The sequence below is a fragment of the Stylophora pistillata genome, chromosome 13 (assembly GCF_964205215.1).
Source record: "Stylophora pistillata chromosome 13, jaStyPist1.2, whole genome shotgun sequence".
Taxonomy (NCBI): Eukaryota; Metazoa; Cnidaria; class Anthozoa; order Scleractinia; family Pocilloporidae; genus Stylophora; species Stylophora pistillata.
The window spans coordinates 7,586,451-7,604,117 of record NC_142531.1 but is presented as its reverse complement, the minus strand read 5'-3'; the positions used below and the strand labels follow the sequence as shown (position 1 = coordinate 7,604,117).

General features: G+C 38.4%; 1 protein-coding gene across 3 annotated transcripts; it reads right to left on the bottom strand.

The window, feature by feature from the left end:
- Nucleotides 1-1,490: 1,490 nt before the first annotated feature.
- On the bottom strand, nt 1,491-17,044 carry LOC111339895 (neural cell adhesion molecule 1). 3 transcript variants are annotated; one of them, XM_088742255.1, is made up of 10 exons: nt 16,902-17,044; nt 16,610-16,712; nt 15,354-15,644; nt 14,757-14,877; nt 12,607-12,801; nt 11,649-11,732; nt 7,900-8,211; nt 6,758-7,096; nt 6,377-6,508; nt 1,491-1,802 (listed from the first exon to the last, which is right to left on the bottom strand). In XM_088742255.1, exons 4-10 carry the CDS (start codon nt 14,815-14,817, stop codon nt 1,729-1,731), a joined length of 1,197 nt encoding a protein of 398 aa, XP_088598381.1. In that variant the 5' UTR covers nt 14,818-14,877; nt 15,354-15,644; nt 16,610-16,712; nt 16,902-17,044; the 3' UTR covers nt 1,491-1,728. The 3 variants fall into 3 exon arrangements, with proteins under 3 accessions (XP_088598381.1, XP_022802358.1, XP_088598382.1); XM_022946623.2 differs by lacking the exons at nt 15,354-15,644; nt 16,610-16,712; nt 16,902-17,044 and having other exon boundaries at nt 14,757-14,974; XM_088742256.1 differs by lacking the exons at nt 11,649-11,732; nt 15,354-15,644; nt 16,610-16,712; nt 16,902-17,044 and having other exon boundaries at nt 14,757-14,975.
- Nucleotides 17,045-17,667: the final 623 nt, after the last annotated feature.

Genomic DNA, 17,667 nt, shown 5'->3' with positions numbered 1-17,667 from the left:
AAATAAGAACGTCTTTATTTTTCTTTTTTTTCTATCTAAGCGTGAGAATGTAAAACTGTGGTCTAACAGGACAATTAGCTCAAATACTAAGGGCCTTTCAAAACAGTAATGCAGTCTTCTTATTGCGCGATACACTATAGAACAACTCACTTTGAAATGCTATAGCTCCAACTAGTCAGAACATGTTGAGAACGTTTTTAGGCTCAAATCGCAAAAAAAATAAAAACGTTAAGCCTCAGCCACAAAATTCGACGTTCATTTATTTTGAAAAAAAATTGAAAAAAAAGAATACTCAAATTTTTCAATTACACAATTAAGCCCGCGCAGTTCATTTCCTGCTGCGCGTGTGTGGAGTTTTGTTGCATTTAAATCCTAATACACGACACTTTTTTTCCAATTTTATCGGATAGTTAATCAAAATTAGCGCGTGCTATCGAATGGACATCCCCGAGCAATGACTTGACAAAAGTGGAAACCTACTCTTCGCAGATTTGCCGGAAAGCGAACCTGGTCCTCAAATCCATGTTAAGTTTACCGGGAGCCATCGGAGCAATAAAATAGGTAAATATATAAGCGTTTGATGGGGCGTTACCCTAACAAGAAGCTATTATGAAGCTTTTGTGTATGTAATATGGCGGCATAGTCTAAAATAATTGAGCATAATAAGAAAGAGGAGAGATGTCCGCAAAAATTTTACTGACTCAGTGTCCATTTAACTGCAAGTGGATTTAAAGGAGTTTCCCGATTAGCTCTATTGTGAGTGTACTCTACATGTAAAGACACTAGCAGATTTTTTCATTTATTCTTAACGTTCTATAAAGGAAGCTCGAGTATCCATGAACATTCACAAGGCTTCATTTATAGCTATTAATCTCACCATACTATCGATGTTCGTGGTTAACTTATCTTGTACAGTAATGCAAAACTTGTTTACTTTAGCAATTACAGCTGTACGTAAATTCGAGAAATGCTTTTCTTTAACTGTTTTTGTTAAATGGAGAACAGGACAATTATCTTTAAGCGCTACAGCTACAGAACATCATTCAGTAGTAAACGGGATTGATCAGATCAGTTTAGCGGACTGCATTAAGCAATTTTCACATCCAATATTTGAATTTCTTTGAATAATAAATTTTATTTTTTTTTATTCATGTTTCTAGAATTTTACCTAGGAAAAGCTTATCATAATGGAGGAAATACCATTAGGTATGACTTGGATGGCAGCCATTACTACCTGTGTGCAGAAGGGAACAGGGTGTTTTTACAGGTGAGTTGTGAAATACCGTGGTTATGACTTTATTATCTCTGTCGTCTTCAAAGTGCAAATTCCCAGAAACAAGTCACTCAAGTAGAAAGTTAACAAAAATAGTGGGCGAAAATTAACTACTATAATTCCTTCCCAAGTGCACATTACTCAGTAGTACTTCTGTATGGGAAATAATAATTTGTGGAATAACCCTGAATCGTTCTGCAGTAAAGCATCCACCATACCCTGACCAATCATTTTATTCTCGTCTAAAAAGCAGTAAAGTTACAACTGTTTCGTTTAAGTTGTTAATTCAACTCTATATTTTTATTTGCAGTTGGTTGCCCATCAGCCCGATGAGACGAAATACATGTTTGAAGTTCAACATGTCAACAATCAAAGTGATTATATGTCTATTAAGTCCAAAAAGACTGGAAAGTTCCTTGCTAGTGATGAAGATGGCAAAGCATTTATGAAGGAAGTCAACCCTTCCTCAATGAAAGATGACCAGCCAACTGACAGACAAACATGGTTCCTTCTACACTTTGTGGAAGCACTGAAAATAGAAAGAGAAAGAACAGTGTACAGTTGTAACTTTGATAGCACAAGTATTGACTGTTCAGTCACATGTTAGGCTCAAGTGGAGGCCTGTTAGGTGTAAATATGTTTCAATGTAAAAATACATGTACAAGAATAGAGTAGGAGAATTTAAAATATTGTTGTTGCTGTTTTTTTATCCTAAGACTGTTTTGTTCCCGTATTTTTGAGAAGATTTCTGATTTATTTCTTGCACAGTGTAAACTTACTCCTTTTCAGATTAATATTTTTTATTGGTTTGTCAGTGATACATTGAAATGTAGGTAAGATTAAAATCTATACATGGAAGATATTTCATGTAGCTTTACAGATAACTTAACTTACTTAGTAAATTACTATGCATTTGTCATAAATGTGTTGTTTGAATAACACGACTTTAAGTAAGATAATGTTACTTAAAATGTTCTATGTAATATAAGTTGTAACTGGAACTGGAACCAGAATATGTCGTTTACTCTATGGGTACCGAGTATTTCTATTAAAAGCATTATCGGTAAAAACATCTGTTATTGTTGCTGTTGTTTTAAGACTTTTTCATTTCCAACTGATTGAAAGAAAAACAGAGAATAGCCAAGAAGGAGAGAGAGAAACAGGTTGAAAGTTAATCAACTTCTTCTCATTCTGACTTGCTTTGCTAATGTTCCGTGAGGAGTAGAAAATACAAATGAAACTAACACCTTCAAATCAATTCAGTTATACTTGAGTAGGAAACCAGTACCAGCCAATATAAAGTTTTTACGCGTGCGAAACGTCCGTGAGTACGAAACGAGTAAGGAATAACGCATCATTTTGTCGTTAGAAACGAACAGCGGTAAAGATTACTCAACTTTATTGCCTACGTACAGACTGTACGATCCTCTAGATATTTGTTTCTTCAGGCGACATGACTAAAATTTCGGGCAACATGACTCAGGTTTCGGGCGAGATGGCTCTCAGGCGACTTGAACGGTTACCATCACCATCTAACAGCAATTAAGACCACGGGAAAGTATTCAAAGGAGTCGTTGAGAAGCGAGGGCCGGAAACTCATGAAGTGATCACATGTGCTGAATGACCAGCCTCTCTAGGAAGCCATCCCACACTGTTCCATAGCGATGAGGCTTTAGAAAGCCTCGTTACCTTAGGCTGAATTTCAAATTTTTGTGCTGGATATGAAATTTAAACAAGAGATGACAAAACGCGGAGCCCTACTCCATAGAGTACCCTATGGAACAACCCTAAACATCATGTATTGGTCAATTAGAATACTTTGTAAACATGGTGAATCGTAGAGATGTACATATCTTAAGATATTTCGAGCTTGCCAGCTTTCCGATTTTGACAGTTTAGGATACAGTCCGGTTTTTTTGGGGGCAGGGGCTCTGAGTCGCACTGGTTCCTCCATTTTGGTTTTACCGCTGTGTAATGAGTCCTTAGACGGGAAGATAAAAAAAACTCCATACGATGAACAAAACCCACTGTTGAGTTCTGCACGAGGTAAAATATTCAAGCTTACTGCATTTTCGAAATCAAAGGCCCCAGTCGCAGTTATTTGCTGACCCGTCGCTGTCTTTTTTGTTTGTTTGTTTGTTTACATATCGCAATTTTATTACGCTACAAATAGATGGGTGAAGAGAACCTCAGCTTAAAAACGTGGATTACTCCTTTGAAGTCTTAACCTACAAATGTAAGGTTGTATCCTCATCACTTCGCACAATTAGGAAACCCATGAGGCCTTAATAGATTGAACGCCACACCTCTTACCGACGGACGCCATACATAAACAGGTATTTTAAAAAGTTAACGCAAAAACCCGGTACCGAATGAAGGTTGTCGGTACTTTTGACTACTTTTTTGGCCTCAAGAAGATCATAAATACAAATGCCATTCGGCCTATTAAAGAAAACGTTTATGGATTATATTAATAAAGCCTTCCGTTTCAAGTGGTCAGCTTTAAATGTTAAATTCAAGATGGCAGTCAATTCGCGGACTTTATCGGATTGTGAGAATCGGAGAGCTGGCAAGCTCAAAATATATTAGGATATGTACATCTAAACGATTCACCACGTCGATGAAGTATTTTATTTTATCAATACATGACTTTTAGGGTACTCCATTGAGGTACTCCATAGGGTAATCCATGGAGTAGGGCTCCGCGTTTTGTCATCTCCCAATTTAAACTTCGCTTACAACCAAGAGAAAACTAAAAATAAATGAGACCTTGACCTGATGGAGGGTACGCAAGCCATAAGTTTCTTGTTTCCGACTGATCGAAAGAGAAATAGAAAACAGACAGGGGGAATTAAGGTATTTTAAATAGTTGCACCCTTGACATTTGTTTCCAAGCCGCAAGTTCACAGATGTCGATTGTTAACAGTGCCTCTCTTACATATGATCCACTACACCAGACAGTAGGATTTCCCATAAAAAAAAAATGCTTGCACGCAACTTAAACTGAGCCTTTTTCCAAATGCCCTACTTGCCTGAGTTCATCAAGGTCCAAGATGATTTTTCTACTCCCCTTAGGGATTGTATAAGTAGAATCCGTTCCGGTAACCGGTCAAGTCGCCCGAAAGTTATATCGCCCGAAGTCATGCCGCCCGGAACCAGAGTCATGTTGCCCGAAACCCATAGTCATGTTGCCCGATATTTTGAGTCATGTCGCCCGAATTTTAATTTTTATCGAGTGTTTAAACTTGAAGAAAGGTAACATCTTAAGTAAATCACAAGGAATAAACTCGTAAATTGTTGACTCGTACACTGTTTTCGTTCGCTAACCTATGCAAATATGAAGTTAAAGAAAGACTCAAATAGCGCTGTTCATTTCAGCGTTGCTCGTTGCTATGAAATAAACAGCTCATTCTACAGCACAGATTCTAGTAATTAAAAGCAGAACACTTTCAGTTATCAGAATTTTTCACACATATCAGAAAAATACATCAATTTCTCTTAGTTTGACTTATCGTATAAAAACAACCTGAAACTTTTACAGCAGTTTTTCGTTGTTTATTGTTAACCACGCGAACAAAGCGTGTTAGCATCATTCCCCTTAGGATCAGACGCGGCATAAATTATCGCGACTTCTGTTCCTCAGCCGATCGCATGTAAATTTTGATCCGGTTAACCATATTTAAAGAGGGTAAATTAAAAACAGTCACCTCAATCCGAGATAATCAGCTCGCTGAAACACAAGATCGTTACGAGTACGCAAAAGAAATATACAATGAGCCATCATCCCCGTATCGAGTGCGGAAATGAAGTTCGACCACGCCAGCAAGCCCTACAGTGCGACAATTGCGGTTTTTGGCAGCATCGTATCTGTGGGACTGGTACCGACCAAACCACCTACTGTTTGGCAGTAATCAGAGGAAGAATAGATTGGTTGTGCGTTGCATGTTCTCTTGCGGCATTGAACCCAAGTGACCAGGTCCCCGCTGCTGAGAGCACATGGAGGACTACACTAGCTGCGAGTAAAATTTCAAGTGGGCGACTCCTTAAAGCATGCTCTCACTTAGCACAGAGTCCAGTTCGTACAGATTAGTTTTCTTTAGTTTTTTTCCGCGTTTAGGAAAGTAATGATATTACTATTATGCAGTATACACTTCTGAATGCTTCAGATTACAAATAAAATTGATATAGGGCGCCAAAGGCGTAACCTATTTAATTGTCAGTACTACACAGATAAAGCTAAACTTTAAAAAAAAATAGTGTGCCCCTAGACCCTATAAGTAAATAAATGTTCCATCAGCCTATTAAAACTATGCTCGAACCTAACGTCGTTTGTCGAAAACGCACCAACACGTTTCCTAATTAATCAGCTCCTTTATTCTAAGAATCACTCCGCTTAAACTCCAGGCTTAACTACAGCATCAACCGACACGAGCGCAAGAAGGATCGCTATATTTAACTAAGCAGCTACGTGATACCTAGGAGTACAAAGTACATTCTGGGAAATTGAGTGAAGTCATTTCCGGCCATACACAACAAAGAACAATAACAACTAAACGAAATAAGGCATTGTTCACGGTTCCCGACACGTTTAAGGAACTTAGTCCGATAGGACCTTAAAAGTCCAGACATTAATAAACCTAAGAGTTCTAAAATGGTATACCCATAGACGCTAAAATGGAGATAAATGTTTAAAACCTATATCTAAAACTGACATCGTTGGAAGAACTTAGTCCGATAGGATCTTGAAAGTCCTGGCAATATTAAGGGAGCTAGAGACTACAGCTTTCTGCATGTTCCTTAGCACTGAGTTTATTCCTTGTGATTTATTTAAGATGTTACTTTTCTTCAAGTTTAAACACTCGATAAAATTTCGGGCGATATGACTTAGGATTTTGGGCGACATGACTGTGAATTTCGGGCATCATGACTCTGGGTCTCGGGCGAGAAATGACTCCGGGCGAGATGACTTTCGGGAGACTTGACCGTAATCCTGGTTCGAGGGAACAAGTATTGAAGTCTGCCCCTGGGGACTCGCAGTATAATATAACCTTCTGCTATGCGTATCATAAACATTGTTTTTATCACCACCATGGACTTACTCACATTTTCCATCAGCAGCTTTCATTTCCTGCTTGCGTCTTCTCCTCCGCCACAAACAAAAGATTAAAACTACAAGAGTCAAGGCCAAAAGCACCGCAAAAGAAATGACAATCAAGCACAGTTCCATCTTATCATCTGATGATGAAAAAGTAACGAATGATTATTAACGACTGGATTTATTTCAAATGTTACCAAACAAATAAATAAATGACAAAGCTACGCCACTTTAGCCACTAACAATGGAAAACCTGAACAATCAATCAAAGTCATGGTCAAATATCAATCAAAAATCTTTTGGCAAAAACAGTCCTTCAAAGGAAGGGCGTCCACTAAGTCAATCAGATTATTCTATTGAGTTCATTATATAAGAAAATGGTGTCATACCTTTTGGAATCACCTCAAGTATAACTATATCACTATCAGTACCACGTGCACTGTCCACCTTGCAAGAGTAACTTCCACTATCCTCATAATCCAATTTTAACAAGGTGAGCTTTGTTTGTACCCTAGGTGTACTTCCTGCCTTAATGGTGAAAGAATCATTTACTATGTAGTGTTTACTGGAATTTGAGAGCACATTTCCTTTGAATGTCCAATATACAAAGGTGAAAAGGTCATCTCTGACCTGTTCACCGACACAAACAAGGGTTACTTTGGTCCCAACTTCAGCAGTGTATTTGGGTTTCTTTGCTTCTATTGTAGGAAGAAGATTGTTATCATTACCTGCAAAATCAAATGAAGTTTAGTAGTGGGTGGAAATAGTTTAGTAAAGCTTGCTTCTATCTACATTCTTTGCTTTGTTCATCAATTTTTCTTCAAACATTTTTCCAAATTATTTTGCAACTGGCATAGATGTAGAACACATCAAAATACATTTTATTAACTGAAAAGTACAGTGACTATTTAAAAACTTGCAAATCATAATTAGTAGTATATGTCACTGCATCATAGTCAATATACAATTATATATCTATAATAATATATATATATATATATATATATATAATATATGTGCCATTGACCAAGTGAGGTCAAGATGCCTTGAGATTGGCCCAGTTTTTTTTTTTTGCATTTCTATGGACTGAGATGAGGTAGAGGTCCACAAGATGCAAAAAAAAAAAGGAACACTAGTAAATCCAGGCATCTTGACCAAATAAGCTTGATTGCTAGAGGATTTATTGTATTGCAAAAAGATTTGCTTTATTATGAAACAAGAATGACGAATTTATTTCGAGAACCGGGAAAGAAAGCCAACTGTGTTTTTAGCACAAGAAACTAATGAGAGTGATTTATGTTTTCTCAATTTTGACTGTCTTCTACCTCCTTTCCATTTCCAAGAGTGACATTTTCCAAGAATTACGCACTTAGTACTAACTCAATTTTTTTTGCACCCTACCAAAGAGGGCAATCCAAAGTGGGCAAGATGGGCCTATCTTGTCTGCTCAAGTAGCCAATCAGAACACAGGAGTCATTTCATTTTTCCCACGAGCATGCAAGACCAGAGATATAATAAATTAGTTTATTACCTTTAACATTAAGTGTTATTGTGCTGTTGTCACTTCCAAGAGCATTAACAGCTATGCAAACATAGTCCCCCGCATCATCTAATTGAACTGCATTTATCCTTAAGTCTGATGTTTGATTTCCAGGCTGTGGTATTTCAGTGTCAATGGAATATTTATGGTCTTTGCCAGGTGCAGTTATTTGATGTGAATTATTTTTAAACCAAATGATGTTTGGTGTAGGACATCCCATCGCAAAACAGCTCAGTGTGGGGAATTCATCAACAAGGGTCTTTATTGGACTGGTGAATTTAATAGGCCATCCCTGTGGCTTTTCTGTAGGTTACAATAACAAAACAAAAACAAAATACAAAAATACAATAAATTGCATTGGAAGTGCTACAGTCTTCTTGTCCCCCTATTGAACCGCCTTAAGGTACAACTTTGGAGGATGGAGTTCTTACCTGCTAGCCCAACACCCAGCTCCACCCTGGTGACCGCTTAACACAGGTTCCATAGATTAGTATGTGTAATCAAATGGCGACGAGTGAAATTAGGAAATAATTTCACGCGCGTTTTGTTAAAATTCGGATAATTTCCCGAGCTATTAGGCGAGGGAAATAATCAGAATTTTGAAAAAACGCAAGTGAAATTATTTCCTAATTTCCTGACAAGAAAACCATTTGATTACCTTTTAATACTGTGAGTGACAAATTACGTTCACAACCGCAATTGTTTTTTCTGGTTTATTCCATCAAAAACCAAGAACATGAAGAAGAATATAGTTTTCGTTTAAAGCATACATTTTTGTTAAAGTTCGTAATTTTCTGAGTTTCTTCACAAAAAATATCTTTCGAATTCTTCGTACCTGTTAATAATTTTCGGCCGCTTCTTTTAATTTCGTAACTTCTTCAAGGGTCACCGTCTTAAATCTCGACGCCATCTTGGCTCTGATCGAGATACAAGAGATGTTACCATGGCAATTTTGTAATTTCACATGTGAAATTAAAAATTAACGCTGAAATTTCGCGCTAGAATTAAGGAGTAATTTGTCACCTATGGTATTAGGAGTATTATGAAAAATGGCGAACAGCCCCTCTTTATAATAATAATAATAATAATAATAATAACTTAATATTTATATTGCACAAATTAACATGTGAATATGATCAAATGCGCATCACAACACTTTTTGGGGGACTTTGGCCGGACTGCATCAGCAGTTTACAAACAATTGAAGGAAACTTATTTGAAGATGCCCCCTCCCCCCAAATCCCAGTAAACAGGCCAGACCACATCACAGTAATCTCGTGAGTGGGTTTTTTAACGTCCCCTGCCTAACCAAATTAGCTAATTAGTAGATGCAGGAGACGGGACCTACGGTTTATTCGTCCTTATCCGAGAAGACTAGAATGTCTATCTATTTCTTGATATTATAGAAAGGTAGTGCATTCTCCTCAGTTATTTTAAGACCTTGAGTGTTGGTCCGGCCGGGGCTCGAACCATCGACCTCGACCTCCCGCACAACAGTCCAGCGCTCTAACCAATAGGCCATTTTACAGTTGTGTACTTAGTTGCCAAGCCTTTGATTCAGAGTGAGGCTAAAGATGACATTGTTGTGATAGAGACCTGTATCTAGTTAGCATGATAACAAAGTGATTTACATTTGAAAGGCAGCAAGGTTTGTATCATAACAAGGTCATCTCTAGCCTCACTCCCGTTCAAAGGCTTGGTAACCAAGCACAGAACTGTAAAATGGACTATTGAGCTAACCGGGTGGCGCAATTGACATGCCACAATTGACAACTGAATGTACAGAATCCCACTCAAAAGCAAGCACGTAGCATGGTCATCTTTTCAAGTACGCACAAGTACATATGATCTAGAAACCTAAGTAAACTGAGCGAAAAGACTGCGTTCTTTATTTCTTGTTTGAAAAAGTTGTGTGAATACAAGCAGAGAACAAAGCGTCTTGCCCTTATTTTGAGCAAACTTGGCGCAAACACAACATTGTTTTCAATTTTTCTGGTCACTTCAAGTACGCACGTGCGTATATGCATAGAAGACGCTACGCGCCTGAAAAGTACAACTTACTTTGATATATGGAGAGAAACAGGGATTGAAAATTGCTTCAAAGATCATTCTTAGTTCTATTTGAATGGTCCAACTCAGAGATACCATCCAAGATAATCAACATGGTGAAAGCTCTATATGCTGAGTTGAATGCGCAGTAGTGGATGGCCAGGACACAATGGAGTGGTTTAAGATCAAAACTGGAGTGAAACAGGGCTGTAACATGTCAGGTTTACTATTCCTGCTAGTCGTGGACTGGGTGTTGAGAAATACATTGAAAGAGGGGAACGCTGGAATAAGATGGAAGTTCACCACAAAGCTCGAGGATCTTGACTTTGCAGATGATTTAGCCCTTTTGTCATCGACCAGGCAGCACATTCAGACTAAGACCAATAAGTTGGCACATGAGGCAGAATTCGAAAGGGTGGGACTGAAAGTCAATGTAGGCAAATGTAAACTAATGTGAATAAATTCGAGGAGCAACAATGTGGTGGAGGTGTATGGACGAGGAATAGAAGATATTGATAAATTTGTGTATTTGGGAGCCACAGTTTCCAAAGAGGGTGGAGGCACTGAGGAAATCCACAACAGAGTGGTCAAAGCGAGAGGGGCATTCGTAAGGTTGACAAAGATATGGAGTAGTAACAGCATTAGTCGATGAACCAAAATCAGGCTGTATAAGACACTTAAGTAAAGCCAGTCCTAATGTATGGCTGCGAGACGTGGAAGATGAACAAAAGTGATGAGAGCAAAATCGACGTCTTCCAAAACAGATGTCTCAGACAGATATCTAAGATACGCTGGCTGGAAAGAATTAGAAACAAAGAAGTCCTGAAGATGGCTGAGATGGAGAACCTCAGCGAGGATGTGCGAAGGAGACGATGGACATTTTTCGGCCACATCATGAGGAAAGAACCGAATAATGACTGCAGAACTACACTAACCTGGACCCAAGAAGGGCAGCGAAAATGGGGCAGACCAAAGACAACATGGAAGAAGACAGTAGAGAGAGAAAAGGAAAAAGCTGGATGGAAGAACTGGAGTGAGGTACAAATCGCAGCGGCTGACAGAGCTGGTTGGCGAGACTGTGTTGAGGCCTTATGTGCCACATGGCACGAAGAAGATAGCTGGTAGCTGGCCCCACTCAGATGGAGGATAATAAAAACAGGCTGTTAGGACATAGTGAAGGGTGATAGGGATTGCTAAATAGAGGTGACCACGTAATAGAGGTAAATATAAATAATTCAGTGATTAAGGGGACACAAATTGGAGACCTTGACAACTGAGTGTTTAATTAATACAGGGTCACTACTTAGTACAGTGTCATTTAATAAAGGTGCAACTGTATTGGGGCTCACAAGCCCACCCCAGCACAAAGTGGGGTTCAGTTGCTGTTAGGGAATTCTGTTGTTTTTCTCTCTCCTATCCTTGAGATGACATAATGAGTAACACCTTTGCTTAAACCTGCAACCCCTTGAGAGTGACTAGCAGTTAATTTCTCCTTACCATATCATCCCTGAACCACACATTAAGGTCAGGAGAAAAAAGGAAATGATCACCAACTAAAGAAGCTCTTGATTGTCAAACAAATTCTCCTTATCGGCACCTTAGGAAATGTATAGTGAACAGTATGGGGAATATCCATACTAATCTTAGGTTTTCAATTAATTAACTTGTTGAACATCAGTTAATTTTGTTACCTGCAAGGCACACTCGCACATGGTCACTCTCACCATTAGAGTAAGTGCACTGATAAATTCCTTCCTCATCTTTTTGGAGAGCTCCTATCAAGAGAATCATCATTAAAATCAATATCAATGTTCAGAAGACAAGAAAAATGTTAGTTTTGTTGATACATCTTTTTAAATACAATTTCTATTTTAGTAATTTTTTTATGAGTTAGCACACCATCATACCTATTTTATCTTACTTTTTTATCAGCTAATTAATCCTGAAAAATTTCAGATTCTTTAATAGTCACCCATTGACACAAAGTTTCATTGGAGATGTGAAGGCCGTAAGAGATAACTCATTGGTTTAATTACATCACCTTTGTTAAATAAAGAATATTGTATTGAATTGTTACGGTATTGTAAGCTAAACTTGGCTTTTAGTTTCATTTGAATATTCCGTTTATATATGAATGGTTAACTCTTTAACTCCTTATATCTGACTGTCAATTCTCCACTCAAGCTGCTACACATTTCCTTGGAAAGAAGGAACAAGAATTTAGTGTTAGATATAAGATTAGGACCTCTACCTGATGAGTTTAAGTATTCTTGTCACCTGTCTGCTGGATAATGTAAGGATATTGGAGGGAGAAGTTACATGTTAATAACATCTGAGAGTGTAATGAAGGGTAAGGAGTTTATCCCAGATTTTCAATTACTATTAGGTATTACCCCTTTTAATCTTTTACACCCTAGCATCAGTATGCATATTCTCCATACTGTTCTCTATACATTTCCTAAGGTGCTGGAAAGGAGAGCTTGTGTAATATTCAAGAGCTTGTTTTGTTGTTAATCATTTCCTTTATTCTCACAACTGTAATGATTGATTCAGGGTTGATAATGTAAGGAGAAATGAGATGCTAGTCACTTCTGGGGGTCAATGGTTGAGCCCTCCCTTCCTTACTCACTATGATAGTCACATACTTACCAAGTTCAAAACTTGCCCAATATTGAGATTTCTTAGTGGTTGGAATTAAAACACCATCTCTTCTCCACTCAAGTGTTCCAGTGATGTTCTTTCCCAGACTGACAGTACAGTTGAAAAAGACAGATTGGTTGAACTTGATGATTTGGTTGTCTACAGGACTTATTATTTGGACTCGTGGTTCAACTGTTGCTAACCCTGTAAAAAGTGTAAAGGAAAAATGATATATTGAAAGAAGAGTAAAACCTTGATAAGGCAGTCCTTCCCTTAAAGAACGACTTGGACAACATCACACTATGTTGAGGGAGTCAGTTGGATTGTGTAGAAATCACCTCAAGGCACTCAGTGCCACAGTATTTATCATTTTTTTTTTTTTGGCATGACTCCCTCCCAGAATGATGAAGAAACTGCAAGAAGGTTGAGCCTAGCTTGTTCAAGTGTTAAGCCTAAAGCTTTTTGAAAGTTTAAAACTGCAACTCTTTACTAGTTCCATGGCTGTACTGGGGTGTGAGAGGGGCCGACACTTCCTAGTAATAGGCAAGTGAAGGTGTGCCACCAGATGAACTCCCATTTTCATGCCTAGATTGACTATAATAGGGCTGCATTTTTAATAGAGTTGCTAAAGTATGTTGCACATTTTCGGGACTTTGGGGGGTATGAAAATTCTAAAAGTAGCACGAGGAGTCATTACTTAATAATAGATTCCTGGTAGACTTTTAAAAATGGGAACATTAGCTGTTAAAAATTTGTACCAGTATTTAGAGCTTTTTCTTGTAATACATAAAATCTGCTTGTGATACATTTCATTCTTAAAATCACAAAACATTAACCAGTTGCACAACAGACTAGAACCTCTTGGATCAGAACAAAGTTTGCCAAAACATCTGCCCTGACTAATAAAGACTATAATGAGCCACAAATTACTTAAATTGACTATGATGAGGTTAGGGTTCTGAGAGGCTAGCAGCACATAGCAAACAAAAATTGACCCAGGTAACTCTCCTGCACGGGGGGGGGGGGGGGGGTTGTACTTTATGGAAGCTAAGGTATGCTTAAATTACCGGTATAAAGACTCTCAACAGGCATGTGGTTGGCATGCAAGTGCTATAATATTCCATATGCTACTTGCCTACTGGTTATAACCTTTTAAACTTTGAGGATTGGATGAATCATATAATTTCTTCTAACACTAATATTACCTTGCTCACTGCACTTTTGCATCCTAATTTCACAATAAAATTCACATTCCTACATATTTAAGACTAATTGCAATAAACGTTCTCTTTTATCTGTTTTACCCTGGAATTAATGAGCCCTTTTCAAATTTATCCTGCAGATTACAGCAGGTAAAGGACATTATAGGTAATTGCAGGGCCCTCATTAGCGTTTAACAGCAAGCGATTCATCTTTGTATTTTGACAAAAAAGGCAACTTTTTGTAACAATAATTTCCTTTAATCAAAAGTTCTGCTTAAATTGCACAAAAAAACCTCTAAGATCACTCTACCCAATTTTTCTCTGATTTTGATTCAGTTGACAAGTTAAAACTGGAACGAAACTGCTAGCAAGAGTATTCCTTCCCAAAGCGCTGGTTAACTTTGCACTAACTTCTCAGCGACCATATTAAATACTGCGAAGTGCGCTTGAGTGATGTAGAAACCAAGTTCTAACAAAGTCTCGTGATTTTCGAGCGGTTCAGATTAGTGGATCTCGATCGATAGAAATTATGGACTACGAGTCCAGTTGCTTGTTCCGGTCCTACTACGGGACTAATATTAACTCTATGTAGCCATTAACTTTATGAAGGGCTATACAGTCCCACAGAAAAAAACTGAGACAATCTCGATAAAGTAATAATAGAAATAAATATATACATGCAGCTTCTAGGCTGCTGTAGTAGAGGTATGGGAAATTTTCAGAAAATTATCCGAAACTTCAACGTAAGGAATTGTTGAATCTTCGCTCCCTAAAAAGGGGAAACTAACTGGGGACGTTTCCAGCGCTTTCTAAAGAAAATCGAGGGTGAACTGTAATTTTACACATTCGCCCATCAGTACGTTCACAGCGAATGCAAATGAGTGGTTTCTAAACATGATCGAGTTGTTTTCGTCCGCAATCTTCATCGAATTCGTTTGAACTGATCATAACCCTTACCGTCAAAGAGGACTATCAGCATAAATACTGTCTTGTATAACTGCTGAGTAGCTCGCAGCATCTTCCTTCAGTCCGGCATAAAATTCCACCACAAACAGTGTTCTGTGTCTAACGGCACGACCTATAAATAATACATAGATTTAGCCAAGCCTGAAAGCGGAGCTCCCAAGTTCGTAATTTTAATGATAACATAAAAGATGTGCATTTGCCAAGACTCTCCTGAAACACCCCTCCCCTCGTTTTGATAGTCTCCCCTACCCCACCCATGCAATCTGAAGGCACGTACTTACGTGCGTACGCTCGGTCAGTCACGTGACAACCAAACGAAAAGAGGTTGACCATATTCCATGGGTATTTGGCTCTGTCCCACGCGCGCTTCGCACGCGTGGGAGCCCCGCTGAAAAGTTCCTCAGAAATTTTTAGCCCCGCGTAACCCCTTCGGTACTAGGGCAGGGACGAGAGGGTCGGGGTGAGTAGATGCATGACAAAGACTTTCTCTCGAAACGATACTTCCAAAGAAACTGAATTTTAAGTCTTAAGTAATATTTCGTTTCATAATACAACTTTTGAGTGCCACTGAAGTTTCCACGAGCTTGCCTCTAGGTTAGTCCAGTCCAGTCTACTTGTACTATCCCTGTCGGTAACTAGTTGATTTCAATATAGGCGAAGAAGCGGAAGCAAACGAAAAGGAAGCATGCGTCACATCCTCTCTCAGTAAGGATCACTGGAGACAACATCGAGGTCAAAGGTAACAAACTGTGTAGGGGTGTAATACTGAAGAATCCAAACAGGAAGACAGTGAGGCATCCACCCAGTTTTGGACATGCGTCGTATTTTGAAACCTTACAAAGATTTGGATGGCCTCTTTGATCCTTCTTTTCGTTGCGTCTAGTTAAAAAGGAAAAACTATGAATTAACACGGCATATGGCAACCAATGTGAGCGACTCAGTGGACGCAAAACGGTGTTACAACATTGACAACAGACTTGCGTGAATTATCTTAGCTTGCATAATTACCGATGAAACACACCGGTATTGATCACTTGTATGAGGTCAAAACAAAACAAAACAAAAAAACGCAACCATAATCAAATCTTCCGCAAATAGTCGTTAATTTCTGTGCGATGGTCAGTGGTTAAATAGTGCGATGGTCAGTGGTTAGCTTTCAATGAAAATCTGGCTTTAGATCCGGTCTAGCTAAAAAAGAAAAGAGTATCAGACTGATCTAACTTGATTAACTTGTAAATCTAAGAATATCTGCGTTTAAAATACAAAAATAAAGCCAAGTATGTACTGAATACCGAATCACTAGTGCAAGTGGCGGAAAACAGTGAAATTATGATACACTTTTCCGCAATGTATATGATGTTTCTGTATATTTTAATTTACGTAATGCCACTTAGTTTCACTCCGTTTAACCTTTGTAAGATTATTTAAGTGTCATTGTACCGCAGAATGATTTGACAAAAAGTATGTTCCGTTACCGGCGGAAAAAATGTACAAATCACGCAATTCCGACAACCGTCTCCAATTTTGCCAAGCCTACGTTTTCGCTTTTGTCCTTGTTTTGAGTTTTTCATCAGTTTTAAGACACCAGGACTCGACTGTTAGTCTACAAGAGCCGAGAAAGGCATCTGCTCTTACACGTTTTTCAGCTGTTGGCTGGTGCTGAGTCGCCCCATGCATAGTTTCCTGCCACTAACACTTAAGTTGCAAGTCACGTTCATTGTGGTTAAATTTCAATGAAATTTGATTTTTTGAGCAGAAAAGATGTGATCATTGCTTGAGTAGTTTTGAGGATGAAGTTTTTTTTCCCAAAATATTAAACCGAGTGGAATGTAAAGCGCCTTTACCTTTGGAGACTCGTACTCTACGAGGGGTCATTCTTTGACACCAATCTGTCTTTCGATTTCGAAAAAGGCACCAAGTGCAGAATTAAAAACGCACAAACCCACCCTACAAACAAAAAAAAAATTATCACTGGTTTCCATTGAAAAACATACCAAGTACCAATTTAGAAAATTATTGGTTTTGTTTATCAATCTGTTGGTGACGGTACTGGCCAAAAATCCCTAACCTTTTCATGTGATGCACATTAAACAGTTCACACGTTTCTCTAAGATGAAACAGGGCTCTCTCACTTACTGTAGATAGATGGTTTACGTCCTGGAAGCACTGATTTTAACTCGAAAGTGCAGACTCGAGAGTGGTGTTCGTGGTCCCTTGAACGTCGGCAAGTTACTAATCATTCTGAGAATTTTAAGGTAGATCTGACCCCTGACCGCATTCAGGAACAATGACAGCAGTGATTTTTTCAAGTGCTAATCTTATTCTCAAGTAATGTCATGGTTGCCACAGCCAAAGGTTTTTGCAATTCCTTGACTTTTCCCTGACAAATTTAAAATATCTCTAAAAATCTGGATTAACAATTTCACAAAACAGTCTTGGTATTGGCCTTCAACGTCCCCTCACAGCCGTTCCCTCCACTCACTGATTTATTTATGTCTCAGCAAGTTACATGCAGTGTGAATAAAAATTATAGTTCCCGCTTAACGTAACGTGGAACAAAGATTTAATATCAAATTCTTTCATATATTTCACTTTCGTGGAACGTGTTAGACGATAGTATATTGTGACAAAATATTGTTGAATGAAATTTAACGAAAAGCTGACGTTGGGTTTCTCAGGAAATGTAGAAGACAATGAAATCGAGTTTGCATAACAAGAAGGGCAGATATGCTTGTCTACGGACCGGCTTTACATGAGTAACATCGACATCACCAAAAGGTCAATAGTTAACATCTCTCATTATGAAGGGGCTCTGAAAAGATGAACGAGTTCGTTTTTACTCGAGATTTTACTTCTCCCGGACTTCTTCGTACGTAACGTAAATTTTCCCTGTCTCAAAGTG